Below are 16580 nucleotides of genomic sequence, written 5' to 3' on the forward strand. Positions count from 1 at the left end.
CCTAGTTTACTAACAAATGCTAACAAATCCTGCAAACACCTAGCAAATCCCTTGTTTTTTTACACACCAGTCTGCTAAGGGTCAGATTGAAGCTGTATGAAACAGCATTGAAGTTAAAATAAGGAAGGTGTCTAGGATGGTGTCTGCTGTTGTGTCTAGCAACCGTTAATTTCTTTTATTCTCCCTTCAAAACTGTGTTAGTTTCGTCAGGGAGCTTAGAACCCTGCTGGGCCTCAGGTGAGCTGGACCCAGAGATCAGCAGTTCTCAGAAAGGGGAAAACTGTAAGGAGTTTCTGTGGTGGTGATAGAGCTGAAGAATTGAAGCAGTGAAGTTGGACACTGCTGAGTAGTTGGTAGCTGGGGGTTGGATCCTGCCTACAGTAGCCTTGGGTGCCAAAAGAGATAGATGGTCTCTCCCCTTTCCAAGGGGTATTGATCCAGCTTGCAAGATGAGATCCATGCAGTATTCATTCTGACATTCCCTGCTGTGGTCCAGCCTCCAGTGTTCTGGCTTAGATAACAAATTTGTCAAGCACTTCCCAGGCTAGCAGGTAAGAAGCTGTGGTTGTTGTCAAACTCTAAGACTGCTTTAAATCAGAGATATTTTTTTATTCTTCGTTTCCCAGGGAGAAAACATGAGTTAATAAAACCTATCCTTGTAGCTAGTTAAGTATGGTGAAAGTCGTGTCCCTGCCATAATCTCTGATCAGCTTTGTTGCAATTTAGCAAAGCATTTAAATGCTTGTCTCCAGGTTTGTTTGGTTCAATCATACTGTGGAGATACGTGTGCTGAAAAGAGCTGCTATCTGAATCAGGGCCTTGGGAAACAGCCGTGACATAAATGATAGAGCAGGTCCTGGCCTATACACTTCTGCTACTGGTTGCAAAACATGGGAGGGAGAAATTTTTCTTCTCCAGATCATGTGAGAGCCCAGCAGACATCAGGAAAATGTTAAAGCATAAATTGCTTTGGAGAAGGAGCGTAAAGCAGCTCTAAAAGGCTCATGAGTCCTGCGGTGAGTGTGCAGCCTGGCAGCAGCCTCTGCCAGAGAGGTGGGTCGAGGGGCAGGCATGAGAACTCATGTATCTCCATCCCTTGAGAGGTCTGCTTACTGAGGTCTCACTGAACGTGCTTGGTAGGCACACCGAACATGCCCTGTATACAGCTGCCTGGCCTGTGGATACTCTCTAGGGTTTTCCTTCATTTTTGTGAATAGCAGAGACTTTCTGAGAGACTGTATTTGATGCTCTATGAGGGACAGTGTGTCCTTAGTCAGATGTATGCCATATGACTGGGCTGGTGTCTGTTACTCCCTAAAGAAGGAAGATGGAGCCTGGCTCATTATTAAAGATAGGGACAAACACATGTCACTTTTCACAAGGCAAAAGCCTGGGGCATTTGTTGTTCCCGCACCAATCTGGAGTGCTGTTTTTGTGTGTCTTGCTCTTTGGCTGTAGTGATCCCTAGAGACTTTCTTAGCAGTAAAATCACATACAAAGTAGTACTGCACAGGGCAGGTGCTCATTTTCAGAGGTTGTGACACAATCTTGTAGGCATTTGGGTCAGAGAACAGCAAAAGGCATTTCTGATACCCTGGGCCAGGTTTTTGCTGTTTCAAAAGTTTATCCAACCAGCTAGTGAAAAAAATACTGCTTCTGAAAAAAAAAATATGGGGAAGCAACTGGGGAAAAAATGCAGCCCCTTTGCCTTATATTTGGAAGTAGTTTTCTGGCTCAAAGTATAAGAGAGCATTTTAATTGTAATAGGAAGAAAAGTGCAAGCCAAAGAATAAGAGGAGGATTTTGTCCAATTTGGAAGTAGTTTTCTGGCTCAAAATATAAGAGAACATTTTAATTGTAATAGGAACAAAAGTGCAAGTCAAAGAATAAGAGGAGGATTTTGTCCAAAACATCTGAAACATAGTGGCTTCTAATAGCAGACATTGGGTGACACCCCAGTGTCAGGATCAGCCTGTGCAGAAAAATGGAGGTGTGTCTAATTCTGCTGGACTGCAGGCTGCACGGTGGGAGGGGGAAATGTTAGTGCTTTCTTGCTTCGTGCAGGGTGGTCTTAAAATCTCTTGATAACTTTCATCTGAAAATTAAGCAAAGTGGTTACAAACTGCCAGCAATGTTGTTTCTTTCACCTTTGGCTGTTTGCCTTTGGATCAGAACTCCTTATACAAATTTAGAGCAGACAGGATATATAGAAATAGACAGTGAAAACTCCAGATTTGGAAATACTTCTTCATATTGCTGTGAGTAGCGCAGCAAAGCCCTGTTAGCAGCGGGTCTCTCTCTCTGCTAGCTCAGTGTAAGTAGGATGTGGGATGCTTCCTCCTGGGGGTCGTATCTGTTCTGTTTCTCAGAGAAGCCTACTTTGACAGTGCACTGTGATGAAAGTTGCTGCTTGTGCAGCATCAGCGTGAGGTGAGTTGTACCATTATGTTTGATCTGCTTGTGTATGGTTCAGTCGAGCCAGATTTTCGCACAGCTGAATGTTAAGGATCTTCAAACAAATGGTGCAAGATTTCGGAGGGAGCTGGTGGATCCCAGGATGAGCAGTGGGATATGCTCATAGGATTCGCAGTGCAAGTTCAGCTGTGGCATATTCACAAGGCTAGTTTCAACTCTTCAGTTTTCCAAACCATTTTTTGTTTTAGATCAGAGTTAAGGCTATTAAAATGCTAATGTTTCTGTTGAGCGTGTCATAGCTATTATAGTATGTGATTTTCAGGCTTGTTCATACTTGATGTGCTACTTTTTGGTAATCATGTGCATCAACAGTTCTTCTACACGTTAACATATTTTGAGGCTGTGTAGGAGTTATGTGCCAGGGGGAGTAAATCTAGCTATGTATATAAGATAAATTACAAATGTGGATTGTAAGTGTGAGAATCAGGGACGTTCCATACCAAAATACTTCACTTGAGTCAAGTGGCCTATTTGAAGAACTCCATTAGCTTGTAGTAATAGCATTTACCCATTGTATGCATCAGCTACTGGAGGGCTGAAAGCAGACACACTTATCCAAGTGATACGCCTACTTCCTCTCAAAAGAAATCCATCCCAGCTGTCTGATGCCCACCCTTAAGTCAGCTTCCAGAGTCTTTTCTTTGCAGGCTGGTATCTACAACAGAACTGTGACCTTTGGTGTCAAAACTACTTGCATCTTTCCTATGAATTGAAAGAGTAATAGTGTTAGCAGGCAGCAGTCCAAGACATTGGTCTTCAAGCATGAAAGATGCTTATCATTAATTTTCTGTTTTGGTCTTTGAAATGGATCATGGTTATGTTTGGGGATGTGACTGGGAAAGCAGTCAGGTGGCTGTGAGGCTTAGGACATTTGGATGGCTATTCTGGCATAGTTTTACAGGTAAGCCCATACAGCAAAATCTTGGCCCCATTAAAGTCAATGACAAAAAAATCTCACTATCAGGAATTGAATTGGACCTTGAATTTCAAGTCTTGAAGCTTTTGCAAACTTAACAGGGTTATTTTAAAAAAGCCGAACCACAAAACCCAATAACCCACTTGAGAAAATGACTGTAATCTCAAACCCTGCCTTCTGATATTTTTTTGCTTAGGTGACATTTCTGCTCAAGACTTTTGCATTAGACCATAAGCAGATACTGTACTTCCTTGATCAGAGACAGATTTCTTGCTGGTATTAATTAGGTAATTTTCCTCAGCTTGTTAACGTATGTGTAACAGGGGTCAAACAATAATGTCGTCAAACAATAATGTCATCTCATTTCTCTCCCTTTGCAGGCCCTCTACAATTCGATCAAGAATGAGAAGCTGGAATGGGCAGTGTAAGTATATGGCATAGAAATTACGAGTTTAAAATAGTACCTATGTAGTAATCTGTTCATACATCCTATGTCACCATCTGAGTGGGCTCCAAAGAGTGTAGAAGATAGCTAGGGAATGTAATAAGTTTGCTTTTCTGTTAATGAATGACCTGGCAACACTGCCTCCTCTGTTTCTCCAGCAAGGGGAGTTGTTAATGATAGGAGCCAACTGCATTTGTAAGGAAAGAGGACGTTTCATTTAGTAGGAAACTTCAGCCTGAAAAGAGAGAAATGAAATCCTCTGTTGTTCTATAACTGCATAAATAAAACAGAAGTTGACTTCTCCCTTTATCTTTCGTTACATTATGTCAGAACCACTGAATAGAAACACACATCTTGGATTGAGTTTCCTGCTGTTGGTTTATTGTCTTGGTTTGTCTCCTGATTAACTATGGATAACTTGACAACAGCCTAATACGAAAGATCATAAATTGTACAGTCTGATATCCCCCTGTCCTTAGCTGCCTTTGACAGGCTAACACTTGTTAACTATGGAAATAACGCAGGTGAGAGTGAACTTCAACTTCTGATTGTGTTAAATTGACATTTCTCGGTGCTTACGTTTCATGTGGTCTAGGTATGCCAGCAAGGAGCAATAAAAGAGTGATGTCTGTTATCTGTTTTGGCTATACAAGATGTTTATGTGCCTGGATTTATATATCTGAAAACTCCCTTTCTTGAGAACGATATATGTGTGGGGTGCATACTCCTGCACCTTTTGTACTAGAAGTACTTACAACTGCCACAGGTCTTGCAGGCCCATTGGTTTCTGATCTTCCTTGTTTTAATTTCATCATCTGCAAATGAATTTCTTGGCAGGCTGTGCAACCTTAGTTACAAGGGCTGCTAGTTCCAGCTGGGATTGCAGCACCTGTTCAAAAGTGTATTAGGTGATGTCAAGAGTAGTGAGGAAGGTGTGCTGGTAAGGAGAATCATCAAGAAGAGCCATCTTTGATGAGCTCATAAAATACACAGTCGGAGACATTTTCCCAGACCGTGTCTTGGACCTGGAATATGCTGTGTGAATCTAACACCAGAGCTGTTTGCAAGACACTCTCTCACAGGTACTTTACACACAGCAGAATCCTTTATGTGACTTTCTTGATATCAGAATTTTCCTGCAGCTCTTGCCAAGAGACCATACCGTGTCTAATGCACTTGGGCAGCCTCCAGGTGGGAACTGGCTCATGCCTGGCTCTGCTCCCGTGAGCTTCAGTCAAGGTGATTTATGAGATAGCTTGCTCCTGTATAGGTGGTAACTGCTTTGGCATTTACATAGTCCAGTCCATGTCCCTTGCTAATGAACTGTTTGGGGAAAAATTGCAAGCAGGCTGGAAGAGGGAAAAATCAGAATCCTACCTAAATAAGGCTCTGCAACGTGAGTGTAAATCCAGCTTCTCCCAGTAGAATGCTCAAAGGGAAAAATTGTTGATTCCAATCTGAAACTCAGACAGATAGCTGGGACTGATATGACAATTACTTTCCACGCTGAGAAGCAAAGCTCATTCCGGGCATAGTCAAAGAGGCTGTGCCTTTACCTTTAAGACTGAGGGTGTGGGCTGGAAAAGGGAGTGTGAAGATGTCTCTCCTCACTTTGACAGAGGTGTGTGGTTGCTGTAAAGTAATCACCCCAAGGTGCCCTGGGACTGCCTGAACCATATGGAGGAGGCACATCGCTCTCTTGCTCTTTGTTGTGATCTGCAGAGAAGGGTGGATAGGAAGGGGACATGGTCGGGTTTGCTGTGATGGGACTGAGGAAGATCCCCTCTTCTTTCCAAAGAGTATCCCTTTGCTGCTCTGATGCAGTTGGCAGAGGAAGGGATGGAAGGTAAGGCAAAGGTGGAAATAGGACTGCAAAACCCAGCATAAGCTGTCTTGCAATGCTGGCATGGTGGAGGAATGCCTTTCCTCCAGCCAGAATCTCTTTGAGGATCTAAGACTCTGTCTTATGAGCTAAGCAACGGTTAAAGAGCTGCTCTGGCAGTACCTTATTTGGTGGATTAATGACTGGCAATAAGTCCATAGGCAACAGTGACACAGATGGGGGAAGACTGCTTCGTGATCCTTATTTTACTAGTTGTGAGCTAGGTGTGTCGTCATCCTCCATGGTTTGCTGTCCATTTCCAGTAGAATTGCAGTCTGATCCAAAGCCTACGGAAAGAAAAGGCTACCATTGACTCCAATTTTGTAGTCAAGAGAAGTGGCACAGCAGATGTGCTTCAGAGACTTTCAGCAGGAGTACTCCTTTATTCTTTATGAACGGGGAAGCATGAGTACAGCTCTGGAAGAGAAAATTGCATTGTTGTTCTTTTTCTGCAGTAGTTCCAGATTCAAGTTCTCCAAAAGGTTAAAAGTGAGTCAGATACCATGGTCTGTAAAATAAAGAGATCTGTCCAGGAATTTACCCTGAACTAGTGAATGTGGGAGCCTGAATGCACACTCCTATTCTGCACTGCACCCCACCAAATTTTCTGACAATTTTTTGCAACAGAACTGCCAGAAAACATTCTTCCATTTTCTTGGCTTGCCATTTACTTTGCTTACTGTTTCCTCTTGACCGTCTTGTTTTTCAGTGTCCTGGGAGAAAAAGAGAAAAGCAATATGGGAAAGCTAACCATCAGAAATATTATTATTCTCTCTCTTTCGTCCCATTCCGTATTTCCTCTCTGCTGCTTACATTTGTAGAACTCTCCTGTCTGTTGGACTGTGGTTCATTTCTTTGAACAGCAAGTGAAGCACTAAGTAGTGATCGGACCTCACTGAAGTCATTGGCAGAAATTGCTACTGACTGCAGTGAAGCTATGTGCTGTTTCACCCAGTTAGTCTGATGGATCCTGTTTTCAGGGTGCTAAGGTCACTGGAACCACCCCAGGAGTGCATGTAGCTTCAGCAATTGTGTTGTAATTTCTCATGCTGCTTAAATTTTCCTTAGGGACTTGATACTTCCATGAGGTTTTTTCACACTTGAATGGTAAACTCCTGTTCTTCAACCCCAACATCACCCATAAGATGGAATAAAATCAAGATCCTGTGAACAAAAGCAGTGAGATTAAAAGAGCTAGGTTTGTTTAGCTGGAAAAGGGAGCACTGAGGAGAGGGACCTGAGTGTAATTTTTTCAGTGTGTAAAGGCTGTTGCAGAGGAGAAGGGTGTGAAATATTATTCACATCCATTGTGGATGGGCTTAAATTTGAAACAGGGGAAGTTTGGGTTCAACATTTTAAAAAAGCTTTCTAGCAATAAGCCTTTTAAACCAGGGAATAGTTTTTCCTAGATAAGCTGTGGAAGTGCTTTCACTGGAGGATTTTGTGAACTGGTTATGCCATCCAGAATGGGTTAGGAAGAGTGGATCACTAAAAAATCATCTCCTTCCAGCCAAACAAAAATAGGTCTTTGAGACAGTGATGGTGGGAAAGGGGCACTGCTAAATCCTTTCTGTGTTTCTTGCGGGAAACTGTGATGCTGAGACAGGGGTTATAAAGATCTGTGCTGAAGCTCACCTTTTTCTAGGTTCAACTGAGAAACCTCTCCCCTTTATAATTAACTCTTTGACTCCCAAGTTCTAAGATGTTTCCTGTTTGCAACTTCAGGATTGGTTTTAGAGTTTATTTTAGGTTTAGTTGATTACCCCAGTAATCATCTTGTTCTCCTTTCTTCTGTCCTGCCTTTGAGAAAGATGCCAAAACTTCTCTGCATTGGTTTCTTAAGTCCATTTCCTAATACAGATGCTGTCAGTTCCACATATTCATACAATTATATGTTAAAAATCTAAATAATTTTAAGTGCCAGTTTTTAAATGGGTAAACTCAGCCTTTTGCCATGTCATGTAAGTTTTCTATTTGAACAAATTCAAAGATGAAGTAGACTTTTAGAAATGAAGGGCTTGACCCCAGTCTATTACAGTTTTCCAAGGCAGAGCCTCAAATCAGACGATAGAGCTTACAGAAATGTTTTTCTTACTAAGAGATCCTGATGGTGGTTTTCTCCTAGAAGACAAAATTGGGTCTTGTACAGGGTCTTTTTGGGGAGAGGTGAAAACACATTTCTTCACCAAAATGGCAACATCTGCATTCCTGCATGTTTTTCAAATCTGTGTGTTTAAGAATAAGAGGCAAACTCTTTCTGGTTGTCAGTGATCATACATTTGGGAATGAAAACATTGCTGTTTCAATGCTGTGTCTTCAAATGTTAGAGAAAGCAGATCCTGGCTTTGGTGCACTGGTTCTCATGGGCAGTCAGTGCCTCAGTACAGCTCTGTCTGCAGGTCATTTTCCAAAGAAACAAGCTAAGGGAGGTGGAACTGAAGCTCCTTGTCTTGTTTTAGGAAGCCTTGCAAATACCACGTTGTTGTGGCTTAACCCGGGCTGGCAACTAAGCCCCATGCAGCTGCTCACTCACTCTCCATTGGCCCAGAGGGGTGAGGAGGAGAATCAGGAAGGAATATAAAGCTTGAGGGCTGAGATAAGAACAATTGAATAGGTAAAGCAAAAGCCACGCACACAAGCAGAGCAAAGCAAGGAATTCATTCACTGCTTCCCATGGGCAGGCAGGTGCTCCCAGGGAAGCAGGGCTCCAGCACGCGGAATGGTTACTTGGGCAGACAAATGCCATTAATGCCGGATGTCCCCCCCTTCCTTCTTCTTCCCCCATTTTATATACTCAGCATGACATTGTATGGTATGGAATATCCTTTTGGCTAGTCACCTGTCCTGGCTGTGTCCCCTCTTTCCATGCCCCTCCAGCCCTCTCGCTGGCAGCACCAGAGAAACTGAAAAGTCCTTGACTGAGTATAAACCTCACCCAGCAACAACTAAAACCATCAGTGCATTATCAACATTGTTTTCACATCAGAGCCAAAGCACAGCACTGTACTAGCTGCTAAGAAGAAAACTAACACTATCCCAGCTGAAACCAGGACACGTGCTGTAAGCAGAGCCTTGGAGAAACTCTACAGGTGGTAGGTAGCCTTTTCCTGTCACAAGTACCCTGCAGAGCAGAAGCACTAGTAGGTCCCACAGTCCATGAAGGGAAAATGGACATGCAGGAGGGTTCACAGCAGCCTCTTTCAGTTGTCAGAGAGGTGTCACCAGAGGAATTGGTTCCAGACCCAGTGCCACGAATGATCTCCCTCTGCTGATCAAAGAGAGAAAATCTGTTAAGGCTGCCACAAACCTGAGTGGATTCTCGTGGTGAAGTTTTGCTACTGAAAGATGTGTTGGAACCAACCTGGGGTTTTTTTTCCCCAAAGGCAGAAGGGTTTTGCCATTTCCTGTACCAAATGAAAAGGAGAGGCACAAAGCCTGCCCCTGATGAGGACCTGAGCTGTGCTTTTGTGACACCACCCACTGACTTCTACCCTACATCACTGGACACCTTCATGCTGGGGTGTTACAGGACTTGAATCATCTCAAAAGCCATCTGAGGCTGACTGAGTGGTTGCACCCCCAACATGCTAGCGTTTCAGACAATACCAGTTTTCAGGTGTACGTATCCAGAGGCCAGCTGAATTTTCTGCAACTCTTGCTTCTTGCAGCTGTACCCTAAAGGCTGGTGAGGAGTAAGCCTAAATTGTTACATCCTTAATAAAGCCTATCCAGGACCTATCTATTCAGCCAACTTTGGATGGTACCTAAGCAAAGGCTAATACCTGAACTGTTTTGCTACTTTGAAACTCCTCCCAGCCATCCTTTTTTGTTTTGGGGCTTGGCCACTGAAGCAACATGTAATATTTGAAGTGAGTCCCAGATCTGCTGGTTTTATTCCACTGGTGTTTCATATTCAAGATTAGAGGAAGACAGAGGTTCCTTTTAGTTTATTTTCTCAGCTGTTCATCCACTTCCTGTTCTCTGTAATGAGTCCCCCTTTTCACTCTGGTTCCCTTCATTGCATCTTACAGACTTGCTCGTGCATCTTGTCAGAGTACTTGGCTCTCACAAGTGCCTGAGGATTCTGAGTCTCAAGGATGTCCCATTTTCAGTGACAGATGAAAAGGACCAATTAAAGATTTGTTCAATGCTACCAGCATTCATGACAGCAGATGCCATTTTGTCCTTGTGTGCCCTGTATGCATTTGTTTTTTGAAGAATTTCTGTTTAATAACTGTCCCAGAGATGCTGAGTTTGAGAGCTCTGTCCCCAGTGCTAGCAGTGTCCAGGATCCCCAAGACTGCTCATCACAACACTTGTGGCTGCTTGTATAAGGGCACTGGTACATTCCCACAGGAGAGTTGATTGGTATAAGGTAATTTGCTTCCATAGCTCCAAAGGAGATAGTTTATAAAAAAAATAAATAAATGCTAAGCCATTTACTGCAGTAGGTCTCTGCTGACAAGGAGAAATCCACTGTGTCTGTGGCTGAGATCTCAAAATTCACAGGGCGTTTCTGTGTGACAAATCAGCCCTAGTGCTTGTGCCCTATAAGAGATTTTACTCTGGATTAAGCAGCACAGATTTGTGTCAGAATTTGCTCTGGTAATGGACACATATCTAAGAGACACGTGTCACACAATGGTCCAAATTTTCTAACAGCTAGTAAGTGCAGTAAACACAGGGAGGTCAGGACAAGCAAAATTATCAGCAATTCCTACACTTTTTCAATTGTGAAAAATTACTCTCTCTCTGGAAGAGAAAATTGCATTGTTGTTCTTTTTTTGCAGTAGTTCCAGATTCAAGTTCTCCAAAAGGTTAAAAGTGAATCAGATACCATGGTTTGTAAAATAAAGAGATCTGTCCAGGAATTTACCCTGAACTAGTGAATGTGGGAGCCTGAATGCACACTCCTATTCTGCACTGCACCCCACCAAATTTTCTGACAATTTTTTGCAACAGAACTGCAACTGAAGAGGGCTTCAACCAAATCATGCATGAAGCAATCCTTACTGCTTTGACCAACAAAAAGATTTTTGCAGATCTCTCTGTTCTAGACTGGAAAACCACTTATCAATAGGCTGAAGGATGCAAGAACTGCTCTTCCTTGCAGGAGTCAGATCTTCAAGTAAAAGTTTTATTCCTCTTATATCAGGAGACCTTGCAAGACAAGACCATGAAGGTATGGTGTACCACTTGGCTGTTTCTCTACAACTAAATCAAATGCCTGGCACCTTTGTGTGACTCTGTGGCCAAGTGTTGATGCGTAGCATCCATATCCATACCGTTGAAAAGTCTCACCTTTCAAAAGAAGATGCTTACCTTTACACTGTCTGTTGGGGTGGTCATTGACTGAGCTGATTCCTAAAAAGTGTCTGGAAATTGTTTGGGAGTGTGCTGGGTTGAGACCATGCCAAGCACAAAGTAATATGACGTGATCAAACTCAAATGCCTGGGAACATTCTCTGGCACTGCTGAGTTCACTAATATAGCCTGCATGTCTCTGGATTTGGTTTCCTTGTTGTTAAACCAGTTTATTATCCTCAGACTAAGTTATTCCCCAGAAGACCATTTCAGCAGAGATCAGGATAACACAGATTGTTGCTCTAGCCTGCAGTTCTTGGAGGACATTTCTTTGGATGGTCAATCCCATAAGCAGACATGGTTGCAGTGTGCCCCCGAAGGAGTTTTTGGACTGACATATGCCTTGCTAATCCTCCCCTGATACACACCTTTGAATGTATGCATGCAGTTGGAAGGTCTGGCTGAGCTTGCTCTCTCTGCTGATCATCTGGGTCCAGTGAGATGCAGCGACTTGAAGTCCATACCCCAGTGCCATTAGCCATCATTACACTGAAGTGATAATGATTTTTTTTTTTAATCAGATGCTGGTCTTAGGAGAAGCATGGCTACCATGACTTTCACATGACAGCTTTCATCCTCCCCGACACACCTTTCCCAGTCGCTTGGAGGGGGAGTGTGTGGGGACCTCAAAGGACACAGGGCTGCTCTCTAATCTGGCACTAACTGTGGTTCCTCCAGGTACACCATCCACCCAGATTCAGTCGTCTGTGCTCTGAAAACCATCGTCCTACTCTTGTGATCAACACCCTTTGTTTTCTAGGTTGTCCCGTCCTTTTTGCCTTTGGCTGTGATGAGCAAAAAGGCATTTATTAGTCAGGCAATGCTCCTGATGTGCTGAAATGGGTTGCATTGTTGTCCCCAAGAGCTGTGTTGAATACATTGCCCTAATAAGTAACATTTTGAGCAGCATTTTGTTTCTGAAATGCAGGTAACATAATTCACTTAGTGCTTAATGTAGTTTTTATTTTCAAATTACTACTTTTATGCTAGTCTGTGGAGGAAAATAAAGGGGGTAGAGTCTGTGTTTCATATGCTAAGTTAAGGAGTAAGCCACGGTGATCTGTAGTAATCTAATTCTTTTAATCTACATGTGAACTCATGAACAAATTGGAGATTTTCAGGGGAGCCCAGCAGGAAAATATTTCCTATTTTAGCATTCAAATAAGTGGAATTAAAATTAGGTGAAGCTGGAAGACACAGAACACTCTTGAAGTCCTGCCTTTTGAGACTGTAAAAGGGAAACGTGGGCTTTTTTAAAAATCTGGCTCCTATGTCCTGTGCTGATGAAGTAAGTGAACTGAAGCTTTGCTATAATCTGATGATGTTTTGGTATATGTCTAGGTTTCTTTCTAAATAGGGCCCCATGTAAAAAGAAAGGTATATTTTGACAAGGAACATGCAAGAATTACTGAAATGAACCTTTGCTGATCAGTCCCTTGTTCATGCTTGGTTTTCACTGTTTTTTAAGGGATGAAGAAGAGAAAAAAAAGTCTCACTCAGATGGTACAGATGAAAAGGATAATGGGAACCAGACGAAGGCTGTCAGTCGAATTGGCAACTCAAATAACCCATTCCTGGACATCCCTCATGACCCCAATGCTACTGTGTATAAAACTGGATTTCTGGCTCGGAAAATCCATGCAGATATGGACGGGAAAAAAAGTGAGTATCTTTTCGCTCTTACCATGTCATTTTCTTGTTATCTCTGCACAATGCCACTTACTGTAAGTCCATGTGCTTCCAAAGGCAAATAGTGCTGCTTCATTAGGGAAAATTGCAGCAATAACAAACAACACAATTGGATTATCACATTTCCACTATTAGGCCAGGATTTACAATGTTCAGTGCCATTTGCAGCAGCCCATATACATTCATGAGCATAATGAGTAATGTGGTACAGCAAAGCAATGTGAATCTTTTGTGCTGTAAGAAAATGAATCTCATGCTTTACAGAAGAAAAAACAATTTCAAGTGAATTACAGTAGCTGTTCCGTAGTAGTTTGGTAATTCTCATTTTCCTTATGTGACATGAGATTGTTTCAAATCTCCCCTCCGCTACTTTGTGTCTGTCTTTAAAAAAAGGGTCTTCTTTATCTCTACTTGGAAAATGCTGTAACTGTTCCCTTCCCTACATTCCCAGCCTTGGGTCACATACCCGATGAAGTTCAGCAGCTTTTGGTAACAGCCGGATGTATGCCATGCAGTTCCTCCCTGCCCCTTTTTTTGGAATAATCTTGCTCTGTCTCTTACTTACTTTAATTAATTGTCTTCTTTCCTTCTTGTCCTACTTCCATTTGTGGTGCACTAATTATCAAAGGCCTCTGACTCACCTGTGTGTGTTTGTTGTTTGGATATCTTCATTTGTTTGTTTTCTGTTGATCTTGGAAACAGCATTGGCTACTCAGAGCATTTGTGTTTTCCCTGATCAATCTTGACGATCACCTACTCACGGTTCACACTGTTAGCCTGAGCCCTGAAGGTGAAGTCTCACTTTGTGATGGGTTTCCAGTAACTGCAACTCTCTCCTAGCCGGACTACACTCTTTGTTCGCGTGTTTTGCTAGAATATTTTAGAAGGTACAATTGGAGGTCGGTGTTTTCAAGCTGGAGGCTGACAGCTGGCTAGCTAAATCCTAACAAAGATGTTGAAATCAAACTGACCTCATTCTTTGTGACAGCTGGATGCTCTGAATAGGTTCCTCTTTATTAGACTTCTGTTTATTTAACCTTAATATGTAACTGTACCTAGTTGCCTTTATGAAATTCTTTCTTTAATTATAAGTAATCAGCATTGCTCATTATTTAGCATGCTGGACACTGGCATTTTGGGGATAATCCTTTTATGAGTAATATAATTTGGGCCTTTTTCAGAATTACCTGTACATCTTAGAGGTCTGTCTCTCATTCTCATGTAGCTCTTGAAAAAGTAAAATCCTGACTTTCCAGTCGCAAATACAATGCAATTCATTTTTTTAAAGTTAGACATTTTCATATTTCATTTCCTAATAGAGTTGTTGCAGGGCAGAGATCAGCTTGTGCGGGATTGCTAATGAGGTGATGTGCTTGCATGCTATATGTATTTTCCCAGGAGAGGAGTACTGAGGGTTAAAGCACTTAGGCAATCTAGAGGAGAAGGATGTAACAGGGTCCAATGGCTGGAAGCTGAACCAAAGAAACGCTAATTAGAAATAAGGCCCATTATCTGAAATGAGAATGATTAACCTCTGGAGCAGGGGACTAATAACCTCTTCACTATCACTTGCTGTCATCAGATCAGAATGGGATGCCTTTCTGAGAGTGATGCTTTAGTTGTGCACGGGTTATTAATTTCAGTATAGAGGCAAGTGGGTGCTGGTCAGTGGTGTGTTCTTGGTGGAGAGTGAACTTAGATGCAGGCTTCTGGTCTCTGGCACTGTGACTGTACAGCCTGTGTGTTCTCTCCCTCAGCTGCAGCTATATTTCAAACTTCACACTGAATCCCCTCTCTGACTGACTCACTCCTTCCCCACCCTACCCCCCCACCGCTTTTTTCTAGGAATTTCTGAGCTGGTTGTGTTGTCTTTGTTACATTCTTCAACCTCGTAACTGATTTTACATTTCTTGAAGGGTGATTGTGGTTTTTCCCTTAGGATTTTGTTGTGCTCCCGTCTCTCTTCTTCGGCTTCCCCCATGGCTGCAAGAAGAGGGGAAAGGGACCAAGGAGCCATCTGACCGCTCAGTGCCAACTTGGGTGTGCTGCAGCGGCAAGGGGGAAGAATGCTCTTGAGAGGCACTGCTTTATGAGCAGTGTCACATTAGTCCTGAGCAGTGCCTGCCAGACTGTTGTGGCACGGAGAATGGGTGTTTCTTTCTGAAAGCTGCTGTGGCACGGAGCTCTCATCTAGCTGTGCAGGGGCAGTGTCTGCCTACCTGCAAGAGCATAAAGACTGGATCTCTCTGGCCTGCTTTCCGCGTTGCTACTGTTCCCTTCTGATCGAGTCCAGGGCTGTCGTCAGGGTTGTTTTATTACTCTCTCTCACAGTAGGTATGTGCAGGCACTGTGCTGAGTTGCATTGTCATTTGAAAAGGAGAGTACAAAAGAGGTTTAACACAGGACTAATGTAGCTCTCCTGTTGCCTAGACAAAGTGTAAAAATGGATCTGAGTTAAATGGATTTTCATTTGTTTTCTTTGCAGCTCCCCGGGGAAAGCGGGGCTGGAAAACCTTTTATGCTGTGCTGAAGGGAACGGTCCTGTACTTGCAGAAGGTAGGGGAAATCACTGTCTTTTGGAAACTAATTAAAGAGGGATAAAGCAGCAGGCATCCTCTCTGCTCTCAGAGCCCACCTCCAGGCTTTTTCCCTTCTGACACACAGTATAGCTGGCTCTCTGTTCCCCACCCTGTTTACACACACATTCAGACATGAATCCTTTCATTGACACCCTCCTGCTTTTCACACTTTCAAGTTCAGTTCTATTGTCCCCATCCGCATGTGCACCCTATCAGTTCCAGTTTATACCCTTGCTGTCACTTATGGCTGAAAAAATAGCCAGCTTTACCAGCAAAGACAGCATTATCTCTGTATCTTGCACACATTCTTCTAGGCTGCTTTTAACATTGCATTTCATACATCTGACTTCCCCTCCTGTAAGGCTGTCCTCCATTCCCATCTTTTCATAATACACTTTTCTGCAATGCTTGCAAGACCAGCTGCAAAACAATTGAATGGCAGCTTGGCCTTGGTAGGAATCCACAGCTTCTGCTCCACAGCAAAACTGAAGGATAAAAGGGTACTATTTTTTCTCCCCCCAAAGCAAGAAGAGACACTGTTTTTTAACAGACTTTGCTCCCTAACAGCAAGAAGTCTCAAAAAAAAGGAGTCAGCTGAAACCCTTCAAGTCTTTTGGTTCAAGCTTAAATATAGTACAGTTTTAACTGTACTCTTGGAATGTGAAATGCAACGTATGAGTGAGAACAGTCAAAATCAAATAAATAGTAGCAGCTAAGTAGATTGTTAAGGCTGTTTGCCCCCCAGCATATTAAAGAAATTGGTGGTGTTTGTCCAGGCTGCCTTGTGTTGTAGATGTGTGCTCCTTTGAAAGGCTTTTTACATTTCCACTGTGGTTTGCAACTATCAGGAGTGCAAGCTCAAGTGCATACTGCTGTTTTCTCCTCCTCTGCTGTGGCTTTTGGAAGTTGTTGGTTTCATTGGAACCAACCTGGATAGTCTCTGAGAAGAGAGTGCGTGGTTTGGATCAAATTCTTACAACATGAGGTTTACAAGGTGGATGCTCTGAGTGTAGTACCTTTTTGAGAGTGTTGAAGTCCTGAAACAGACAAAACAATCTGCAGTCAGCATGGAAGATTTGAGCTGAAAGTTGCTGAAAGCCAGTGCAAGAGACTGGAGGTAACTGCTGAATTGCAGCTGAGCCTTCCCTCTGGTCCTTTTGCTGGCAGCAGGTTCAGGTTTTACTTAAGTGGCCTTCATGGCAAGTTTGTACTTGCTCTTTCCTGGGTGAA

The 16580-nt window shown here is 42.9% G+C and overlaps 1 protein-coding gene across 10 annotated transcripts in view; it reads left to right on the forward strand.

The window, feature by feature from the left end:
* LOC102056638 (PH and SEC7 domain-containing protein 3) overlaps positions 1-16580 on the forward strand; it is a 140467-nt gene that overhangs the window by 91583 nt on the left and 32304 nt on the right. For 8 of the 10 annotated variants that reach the window (XM_027816141.2, XM_055698776.1, XM_055698777.1 and 5 more), the window contains 3 exons: positions 3772-3815; positions 12551-12744; positions 15257-15327. In XM_027816141.2, the coding sequence (XP_027671942.1) occupies positions 3772-3815; positions 12551-12744; positions 15257-15327 (309 nt within the window). Of the gene's footprint in view, positions 1-2473; positions 2597-3771; positions 3816-12550; positions 12745-15256; positions 15328-16580 lie in introns of those variants that run through there. The other 2 variants (XR_008730198.1, XM_055698778.1) reach the window with 2 other exon arrangements.

The sequence above is a fragment of the Falco cherrug genome, chromosome Z (assembly GCF_023634085.1).
Source record: "Falco cherrug isolate bFalChe1 chromosome Z, bFalChe1.pri, whole genome shotgun sequence".
In the NCBI taxonomy this organism is placed as follows: Eukaryota; Metazoa; Chordata; class Aves; order Falconiformes; family Falconidae; genus Falco; species Falco cherrug.